We start from the raw sequence: 11,376 nt of genomic DNA on the forward strand, positions 1-11,376 counted from the left end.
TACTCCAAATCACATAAATTCTAAACAGTATTGCTCTAATTTGGCAAGGCTAATTGAACAGGTTATCTCATTTGCCACAAACCAAATTAGATTGGGATATTTTTATGTTTCTAAAGATAATAATTAAAGCTATATATATAAAATCACAGAAATATAAGCATGTTAAACTGCTTATAAGTTTGAAAATTCAGAACCAACCACAACCTTTATTTTTGCCGAACTGTGAACTATTATAATATTTATAGTTAGATTATATAACAGTGTATCATAGTGGTTCTCAACCTAAGGTCTGCAGGCCCCTGGGGGCCCATGATGTCATCACAGGGGGTCTGTGAAGGCTGGAAAAATGTTATGATTTAAATCTTGAGCTAAGTATTGGAGATCCTGGGGGTCTGTGGCCCATAAAATACCCTTTGTGCCATGGGCCACAAAAGGTGTTTAAATAGGGTCCACAGTGAAGAAAAGGCTGAGAACCACTGGGGTATTATATTTACAAACTTCTGAGTTTTATTATCTGTAATGATAAAGGTTTTGATCCTGTGATGTGTAAAAATCATAATTTTGATTTAAGGTTACCAGGAACCCCCTTTGATCATTGCTAAAAGTACATTCTTTTTCTAATTGATGGTCTTCCTCTTTGGAAATGACAGTGCTTGTAATAAAGTTGTTCATTAGATGTATCTAGGATTATTCCCTTTAAAAATCCATCCAATGTTGCCCATTGATTTGGTTGCAGCATCTTTCACCTCCTTGTTCCTCAGGCTGTAGATCAAAGGATTGAGCATGTAGACGATAACTGTGTAGAACAATGAGGCCCATTTGTCTTGGTCCATGGAAAAGCTGGAGCTGGGCCGAAAGTACATGAAGAGTATTGTCCCATGGTATATCCCTACAGCTGTCAGGTGAGAAGCACAGGTGGAAAACGCTTTGTACCTGCCGTCAGCGGAGCGCATTCTCAAGATTGTAGCCAAAATGTAAACATAGGATATAAGAATCATAGCTATGCTGCTTACTTCAATAATGCTACCAGTGACAAATATCACTAGTTCACTGATGTAAGTATCTGAGCAGGAGATCATTAAGAGTGGAGGTATGTCACAGAAGAAATGATCAATAACATTTGACTGGCAGAATATCAGTCGAAATGTTGAGGACGTGTATATTATTGTATCCATTAGACCTATGCAATACGCAAAAGCAATCATTTGCTGGCAGGCCTGTTTGGACATTATAACCAGATAGAGAAGTGGATTGCAAATGGCCACATATCTGTCATAGGCCATCATGGCCAACAAAACACACCCTGTATCTGAAAATATAGCAATCAGAAACAACTGTGTAGCACAGGCACCGAATGAAATTCTTTTCCCTTCAACCAAGAAGTCAATCAGCATTTTTGGAGAAATGGTTGAAGAACAGCAGAGATCAACAAAGGAGAGGTTGCCCAGGAAAAAATACATGGGTTTGTGAAGTTGAGGTTTAGTGGAAATCAACAGAATCATCCCCAGATTCCCTAATATAGTAATGACATAAACCAAGAGGAGGACCGTAAAAAGAACAAGCTGCATTTTGGGATTGCCTCTGAATCCCTGAAGAATGAATTCGGTAATGACAGATTCATTTTTGTTATCCATGATTTTTCTCTATGGGCACTGGGTTCAGGGTATTAGCTGATCCTGAAATACCTGATCCTTTGTTAGGGCAAAAGAAATTGCATTATTAAGGGCTTCATTCATGTTTTTCTCTTCATAAAATAACTGGACACTTTTTCAAGAGGAGTTTATCATATTTACTACAGTATATCACATATATCATATGCTAGCAAGAGAACTTTTATTATATAGAATAATACATTTTAAAAAATCCTAGTTAAGGAAAATTCAACATGAAGCATATTGTATAAAAACTCATTTACACACTGTCATATAAGTGAAGGCTACAAATAATGTACCACAATATTGCTATATCTGTTGCTGTAAACTATATGTTGGACCATAATGTCTTTCTAGCTGCTGGCATCTCTACTCTACGCTCTCCAATTTAGAAATCTTCTATTATATTCTGGAAAAGGAGACTTAATACAATATAGAATACTATTAAAATATATTATATATTAAATTAAATATATGGACTGTTACTGTTACTGTAAATATGTAGTATGTAATGGCAAAAAGTCTAGGGAGAGCCTATTTGGTCTATTCTAGTGCTGGGGTCTGCAACCTAAAGAGCCATTTGGACCCATCTCCAAAGGAAAAGAAAATACAAGCCACACAAAAACCCAATAATTTAAAAACCAGTGTGATTAGGTGGGCATGGCGAACTCGACATTGTTCACTCCCACCCACTCACCTCCTGCTTTGGAATATGGAGCAAGTCTCCATCCCCCACCATCCCCCTTACCTTCTCAGGCCAGGCAAGAAGTGATGGGGAGGGGAAGGGCCAGCCAGTGGTGGGATCAGCTGACAGGGAACCACAGCAGAGCGCTGAAAGAGCCGCATATGGCTCCAGAGCCATAGGTTGCAGACCCCTGGTCTAGTGGTTGAAGGCACCAGGCTAAAAACCAGGACACTCTGATTTCTAATGCTGCCTAGTCATGCACAATGAGAGGCTTGGGTACAAGCTGATGGATCAGTTCTTGTTCTAATCAATGGATCAACACACTCCATTGATCTGAAAAAAAGTATATGCTGTACTTGCAGGAAAAACATTAGGAAGAAAAAATAAGGAAAGAATGGCAAAGTTTAACATGAACATAAATCTTTTTCTAAACCAACATACCTGAAGTTAAGTCATTGGCTTCTTTGCTTTTACAATACTAGTAAACAGGGGCAGAGTTCTTAAATGTCTTTTCAATCCATCTGGGATAATATCTCTCATGCATTTCAATACCCCAGATCCTGGAGATAAGTGGTTGCATTTTCACACTTTCTTGTGATAGTTTTAATTGGAGGAATCTTAGAGTAAAAAGTAGTCATGTTAAAGTTTCCTTTTGATGGTTGTAGAATTAAATTCAGCTCTCTAGCTTTATGTTATTTTTACCCATGACACATCCTCTAACCCCCACTCCTTTAACCTTAAACTATCCACTATTGACCTCACCCCATTCCTAAGAGGTCTGTAAGGGGCGTGCATAAGTGCACAATTGTGCCTACTGTCCCTGTTCTATTGTCCCCATTTGTACCTATTTCCTGTATTCTTACTCATGTTTATACTTAAACCTATTATCTTGTAAGTGATTGACAAATCAAATAAAAATAAATAAATAAAAAAATCTCCATGATCTCACTAATGACTGACATGACCAGGCACTTAAAGACTGTTCAAAATTCTAACAAATGTATTCTAGGGGTACTTATGACCTGGATTTGAAATTCCCTCCTTTCTAATACTATCCTTCCTACTCTCTAATAAACAATTTGGTTTCAGAAAAAAACTATCCTGTAATTTGCAACTCTTACACTGCAGAAACATATGGACTACACAACTCAATCAGGACAAAGCAATAGATGCAATCTACATAGACTTCTGTAAAGCCTTTGATTCAGTGGTACATGACAAACTACTCCTAAAATTAAAATCTTATGTTATCTCTGGACACCTGCATAACTGGATATAAGCATTCCTGTCAAACAGACAACAAATGGTCAAAATTGGGAGTGTCCTATCAAATTCTGTACCTGTCAACAGTGGTGTCCCCCAAGGCAGTGTTCTAGGACCAACTCTCTTCATACTCTACATAAATGACCTCTGTGATCATATTAAGAGCAACTGCGTTCTCTCCGCTGATGATGTAAAGCTATTCAACACCACAGATAATTCTGCTACCCTCCAAAAAGACCTTGACTATGTATCAGAATGGTCAAACAAATGGCAGCTTCAAATCTCAACAAAAAAAATGTCTTACATTTAAGACATGTTTTACATATTGGCCAAAAAAACCCACCAGTAAATAAAATACAAGCTGAATAGTCAAGACCTTGTTGATGATCCAAACTCTGTCAAGGACCTTGGAGTTCTCATCTCTAATGATCTAAGTGCTAGAGCCCACTGTAACTACATAACCAAGAAGGCATTAAGAGTTATTAGCCTAATCCTACGTAGCTTTTTCTCTGGTAATATCACACTACTAATGAAAGCATACAAAACATTTGCTAGACCAATATTTGAATACAGCTTATCAGTCTGGAACCCATATTATGTATCTGATATTAACACAGTTGAGAAAGTCCAGAAATATTTCAAAAGAAGAGTTCTACACTCCTCTATTCATTGCAGCATACCTGATGCCACCAGACTTGAAATTCTAGACCTAGAAAACCTAGAGCTACGCCGCCTTTGGTCCGATCTAAGTATCATATGTAAAATAATACATTGCAATGTCCTACCTGTCAATAAATACTTTAGCTTCAACCATAACAATACAAGAGCACACTATAGATACAAACTCAAGGTAAACTGCACCAAATTTGATTGCAGGAAATACGACTTCAGCAATAGAGTAGTCAATGTCTGGAATACTCTACCTGACTCTGTGGTTTGTTCCCCAAACCCCAAAAACTTTAACCTTAGACTTTCTACTATTGACCTCACCCCTTTCCTAAGAGGTCTGTAGGGGGCATGCATAAGCGTACCAATGTGCCTACTGTCCCGGTCCTATTGTTTCTTTTGTTATTTTATTTATTTTATTTTTCTTATATGTATCCATTTCATGTATCCACAACTATGTTTATACTTATACCTGCTATCTTATAATTGCTTGACAAAATAAATAAATAAATAAATAAATAAATAAAGTCACCTGGCTGTACTTTGGGTGCTTGGCAATTGGGCTACTTTACAGCTATTTGCAGTGTCTTCCAGCTACATGAAACATTTTCCAACTGCTTTCCTGAAACCGGCATTTATGTCCAGTATTGGGCAAAGCTGCACCCATAGTGAACTATTGTAGTGAGTCATTTAATGAGTGCTGCAAAAAAGGATGTAAAATCAGTTTGGTCACATGGATGTAACAGCCAGAGAGTAGAAGTGCTAAAGCTCTGAATTCCAACAGAATCAACAACAGGCTTTAGTTTTACAGATTTGAAATGGTATAATATTATATATGTTTCAAGTCTAAAGATTCTGTGCTTTCTACCAGAAATTATTTTGATACATGATTGCTAGGGACCTTTTGTTTTAACAGACTGCATGTAAACTACCATTTTTATGGCTTAAGATTGTGGGAAGGGACCAGTTGAATGTACCAAGTTGAAAGTACCAAGTTTCTCTGATTAAACTGAAATGGTGGTTTTTGGCAGAAGTGGAGACTTGTATTGGCAAATTATATTTAAAAACGTATGCTTTTTATTGAAATAATATACAGAGGATTGAGCAATTTCATGTAGAGTTGAAAAAGAAGAGTTGAAAAAACAAGAATACAAAATGTATGCTTCCACCCCTCAATTTCCTATTTTTTTTAAAAGTGGTAGAGATTATTATTAAGTTGCTTATTAAATTTTCTACGGCCACATCCTTTAAAAATTCACATTTCCCCAATCTGGTTTTACTGTGCCTTTTGGATAGGTCTTCTGTATGTACACCCCACTCCCCAAAATGGCCACCTTTTCAAGTTATTGTAAAAGAAAGTTTCTCCCTTTCCAAACCCAGATACAGCCAAGAGATTTTGACATAGCATCTTCCACCTCCTTGTTCCTCAGGCTGTAGATCAAAGGATTGAGCATAGGGATTACAACCGTGTAAAACATAGAGGCCCATTTGTCTTGGTCCATGGAATAGCTAGAGCTGGGCCGAAAGTACATGAAGAGTATTGTCCCGTGGTATATCCCAACAGCTGTCAAGTGAGAGGTGCAGGTGGAAAATGCTTTGTGCCTGCCATCAGCGGAGCGCATTCTCAAGATTGTAGCCAAAATGTAAACATAGGATACAAGAATCATTCCAATGCTACTTGCTTCAACAAAGCCAACAAAGGTAAATAACACAATCTCACTAACATATGTATCAGAACAGGAGAGCATTAGAAGTGGAGGCTTATCACAGAAGAAGTGATTGATAACATTGGAGCTACAGAAAGATAGCTGGAATGTAGAGGAAGTTTGTATCATTGAATCTAGAAGGCCTGTAAAGTATGCAATAGTGATCATTTGCTGGCAGGCCTTTTTGGACATTACAGTTGGATAGAGGAGTGGACTGCAGATGGCCACATACCTGTCATAGGCCATCACAGCCAACAAAAGGCATTCTGCATTTGCAAGGATAGCAAATACAAAGAGCTGTGTAACACAGCCACTGTAAGAAATCCTTTTAGTTTCACTTAATAAATCAACTAGCATTTTAGGAGCAATGGTTGAAGCACAGCAGAGATCAACAAAGGAGAGGTTGCCCAGGAAGTAATACATGGGTTTGTGAAGTTGGGGTTTAGTGGAAATCAACAGAATCATCCCCAGATTCCCTAATACAGTGATGACGTAAACCAAGAGGAAGACTGTAAAAAGAACCAGCTGCATTTTGGGATTATCTGTGAATCCCCGAAGAATGAATTCAGAAAAGGCAGAATCATTTCCTTTATCCATGATTTCCTGAGTAGATGGCTTGGTTCAGGTGATTTGCTGATCCTGAAATGTCTTTTTGCTTGCTTAGGAAAAAGAAAATTATATAGAGCTTCATCCCTGTTCCTATTGCAACAAGAATCGGGATTTTTTTTTCAAGAGGATTGGGACCACACTACTTACTTAACTCAGTATAAAGTATATTTGCTATGTGGAATCTATTTATTTTGCAAAAATGTAGTCTTTGAGAATATATATATAAAATTCTAATATACCTGCTTCATTTCCTGTCCCATTTGAGTGAAGGGTGCAGATTAATAGGTTGCTACAGAAGATATGTTACTATAAAATTATGTGACAAATTTTAATTAGTTTATATCTGTTGGCAGCCATAATTCCCCCTCTTTCATCTGTTTGGGAACTTTGCATTATATCCTAGAAAGGCGGGTCATTTGAAGGTTCCAGGTTTCCTATTTCAGGTTCCATTTGTGCAAATATTCCCTTGAGATGGTAGATGGTAACTTGGCCGTAGCAGAGTACATGAAATACCCACACCATTCATTTCCCAGTTTTATTTCTTTGGGTTCCAAATTTCAGGTTTCACCAGCCATTAAAAGATCTTTGGTTTCCGTTGGTCTCAATATTCTATCAATATGGAATATCATGTCCTTTTATGGTGCAATAAAACATTTGTTTGCTTTTCCATAATTCTTTCCTCTATATTTCCCAGGTGATATACCTTCCTGTACTTAGGGTGTTTCTAGCCTGTGTCCATAGTTGAACCTCTTTTTATACGGAGCCAAATAATATAGGAGGTAGAGATATTATTAATCAGGGACCAATCACTCTTTCTCAGCCCAACTCACCTCACAGGGTTGATATTATGGGGAAAACAGGAGGAAGGGAGTTGGATATGTTTGCCAACTTGATTTATTGGTAAAAATAAAAAGCAGAATATAAATAATCAAATAAATAAATAATTTTAGACCAATATTTCAATGATATCAACTTGAAATATCAGTCAACATTTGGCAATATCATTTCAAGAGAGATCTTTAAGGCAAGAGTGTAACTTTTGCAAAGCGGTGCTGCCAAATATTCACTGATATATCTCTCTATCATCAATGATGTAAAATGCCATTGAAAGAGGTAGGTAGCATTCTTCTGATGTCCCTGCTGATAAAAACCATCCATCATGACAACCAAAAGCTCTGTATGTCAAATGTCTGCCCGATGCCTTTTCAAAATAATTTATTTTATTTATGAATTTTTGAAGCTGTAGGATAAATAGAAACCTCTCTGTCGGTTTTGGTTAAATTTCAAATATTTGTCTGAGATTATTTTTAATAAAGAACCTCCCAACACCTCCTCTAAAGAGGCGGGGTAAAAACCAAGTATTGGTGATCTGATTGATTGTTGTCAAGGAGAAGTCCTTAGACATCCTAATAAACCAAGCTGGAGGAAGATAAAACCTTATGCACTTTATGAGGAGTAAATAAATCACACTTATTAAAACAGATATCAAACTTGATATGCTAGGTATAATATTCCTTCAAAAGACATCCTGCCTAAATATGGGTTTTCTCCTCCACATAGAGTCTCCAAATTTCTCATGGTGGAGTTTAGATTGTGTCTGAATGGACTGAAGTCCTGGAGGCTGGTCTTCAACTGAGAAATCCTAAAGAACTCTCTTGGACAATTCACTCCATAGACAAGAAGGCAGGAAGCATTTCTCTTCCCCTTTTCACCACAATGGTCCAAAGCAATTGCCTGCCATTCCTTGATAGAGACTGCTAATTTTGTTTCCAGGTGATGTCTTATTCCTATTTAAAATTTCATTAAATTAGATTAATTTAAACTTGGTAATGCTTAGATTAAACTTTTAAGAAGCAAGCATTCCTTAAGGTGAGGACGAACTAGTCTTATTAAAAGAATCGTTCTGATACTAATCAGAAAGTATCAGAAATTGATTTTATTAATTCTTATTTTTTGAGACTTTCTCTACATCATGGGACTCTGTTGAAAGGAGCCTTGCAACCAATGCATTTTTACTTTTCTTACAGCAAAATGATCTATCTGGAATCAAGACTTAAGAAGGCTTTAATATCTGAAAAGTACAACTATTATAAATCCATTGAAACTCTTAAACTAAGATAGTCTCTGATTTTATTATGGTTTAGAAATTTCTCAGTAACATTTTCCACATGGATTATTATTGTTAATATAAACATGCTGTTTGTAAAGAGTAAGTTCAACACTAGTATAAATGTTTAGGTGAAACATTTAGCAACATACCTGGAATTAAGTTAGTGGCTTCTTTGCTATTACAAAACTGGTAAATAGGGACCAAGATCTTAAATGTCTTTTCAAATCACTTGGGATATTGTCTCTTATGTACTCCAATACCCCAGATCCTGAAGATAAGTAGTTGTATTTTCATGCTTTGTTGCAATAGTTTTAATGAGAGACTATCGTTAAGTAAATAACACCTTGAGTCCTAATGCGCAACTTAACCATGTTCAGATCCAGCCCAAGAATGACATTGAAAAATCCAACCAAAATTCATTTTTTAAATTTGCTGACACCACATAGACAGAATCTTGTCAGTCTAATCCAATGCTACTCTAACTCTAACCCTAATGAAGAGCAGGCTAGCTGTTTGATAATTCCTCTCTGGACAAGGGGAGAACCTGAGATCAACCACAAGTGCTCCAGATAGTTGCTCCTCACAAGGTCACCCCAAGACAGTAGTCAGCATCAGCTTTAGAGCTCTGGGGGATGCTGAAGTCAACACCTACAAGCATTTGCATATTTTCTTTTATAATTATTTCTGCATATTTCATTTTCTAATTACTTTTAGAAGTTGCTTGTTCACTGCGTTTCAGCTATTGCGAACCTTTTGGATCATCGCATTTTACAGAACCATGTGATTTTTTCTCAGTCATTAGTGATAGAAGTTTTAAATACAAGGGTTATGAGCCACAATTCAGAACTTGACTCTGACCTGGGATCTGACAATGTTTTTGCAGATGACGCTGCGTTTTAGGACTGTCAGCATCAGGATCCAATAAGCTAGGGTTCAATTAAGATTGATCAATTACAAGCATCTCCTGTGTAGCTGGAGCAGTCAGATGATGAAGCGCAATCCACAAGCTCCCGGTCTAATCATCTACAGAGGTGAGCAGAACTAAGGTCCTCGGTGAGACTCCTCACTTGTCAAAGGCATGAAGCTGTCAAAAGTCACATTAGGTAGCTGTTTTGTTTGCAGTTTTGTTAGAGACGACTGTGACTCTTATTCCTCCTTCTTCTTTGTTTTTGGAAAATCACAAATGGACTAAGGATCCAAATGGAGTTAAACTAAGACTTTGGAATTAATTATAAGATTCTTTCCCATGGGAAAATAATTTTGAAATCTTTTTTAATAAAAATGATAGGGTGAGGCTGTCATATCAGCCACCTTCAGCTCTGTGCTTTGCTGGCATCTTGCCATAATTGTTAAGGGGGTGGAGGGAGGCAATCAGAATGTAGAGAGTAGAGATGAGAGGGGAGGGGATTGGTAGGTTTGATGGAAACCAGAAGTGTGAGACCAACTTGTTTCAGTCTTCGAGGACACCTAACCTGAGAAAAGAATGTGAAATTGCACCAAACAGCATGCCATTGGACAGAGATGGACCGGTCAAGGGCAGAGGGCTGGGGAAAGAGGGAAGAATGTAATGTTTTGCATGGGAGTCTCAGATAACAGATAATCAGAGTTGGAAGGGACCTTGTAGGTCATCTAGTCCATCCCCCCACCCAAGCGGAAGACCCTACACCATTTCTGACAAATGGCAGTCCAATCTCTTCTTGAAAGGCTCAACTGATGGCACTCCCACAACTTCCGAGGGCAAGCCATTCCATTGGTTGATTGTTCTCACTGTCAGAAAGTTTCTCCTCCTTTCCAGGTTAAATCTCTCCTTGTTCAGTTTCCATCCATTATTCCTTGGATGGAAACTGAACAAGGAGAGATGTAACTTGGAAATCTCAGATCTTGTCTTGCCTTTGCTACAATAACTAATCCTTAGTAAAAGAACCTATCACTTCAAGCAAATGGGGTCAAAGGTCTTTTTTTCTTAGGGATCTAGCTGGGCAGCCTGACTGGGAGCCCCTTAAATGTTGGCTATTAGAGGGAGCCATCATTACAATCAAAGGAGAATTAAGTATTGAAGTATGACTTGATGTGGTGAAATGTAGTCAGGAGTTCCAGGAAAGAGGACTCTTTCACAGAGAGCAAAGAGACAGTGGAACTTGGAATGTCTGGTCGGTAGGACGAGAGCAAGGTTGGACCTTTCTTTGTAATTTACAAAGTATATGTATAGTTATTGCAGATAATTGCTTTAATCTGGTGATATTCTCATTTTTCACCTCGTTCCTCAGACTCTAGATCATAGATTAAGCATGGGGATCATAACCGTGTAGAACACAGAAGCCCCTTTGTCTTGGTTCATTGAATAGCTGGTAGAAGACTGGAGGTACATGAACACAGAACATAGAATAATAGAATCGGGAGGGACCTTGGAAGTCTTCTAGTCCAATATCCTGCTTGAGCAGGAGGCCTTATCCCATTTCACGTTTTTCTTTGAAACTTCTTCACAGGAAAAACCAGGAAGTCCAGTTGCCTCTTGGGGAAAAAAAGCACCTTTGGGACAACCATGACCTGGATGACTGGGCACTCCGTAGACATGGGTTTATGAAGTTGGGATTTAGTGCAAATCAATAGAAAGATCCTAACGTTCTCAAATACACAGCGTGACACAAACTGAGGGGACAATCATAGAAAGATCAAATCTATCAA

General features: G+C 37.8%; 2 protein-coding genes across 2 annotated transcripts; both read right to left on the minus strand.

Annotated features, from left to right (window-relative positions):
• Positions 1-671: 671 nt before the first annotated feature.
• On the minus strand, positions 672-1,637 carry LOC148128044 (olfactory receptor 5AR1-like). Its single transcript, XM_087928406.1, has one exon. The coding sequence runs from the start codon at positions 1,632-1,634 to the stop codon at positions 672-674; it is 963 nt and encodes a 320-aa protein (XP_087784532.1). The 5' UTR covers positions 1,635-1,637.
• A 3,972-nt stretch (positions 1,638-5,609) lies between these two features.
• Positions 5,610-6,569, minus strand: LOC148128045 (olfactory receptor 5AR1-like). Its single transcript, XM_087929636.1, has one exon. The coding sequence runs from the start codon at positions 6,567-6,569 to the stop codon at positions 5,610-5,612; it is 960 nt and encodes a 319-aa protein (XP_087785762.1).
• Between the last annotated feature and the right edge of the window lie 4,807 nt (positions 6,570-11,376).

This window comes from Pseudonaja textilis, chromosome 1, assembly GCF_049901715.1.
Source record: "Pseudonaja textilis isolate UNSWEBS1 chromosome 1, rPseTex1.2, whole genome shotgun sequence".
Taxonomy (NCBI): Eukaryota; Metazoa; Chordata; class Lepidosauria; order Squamata; family Elapidae; genus Pseudonaja; species Pseudonaja textilis.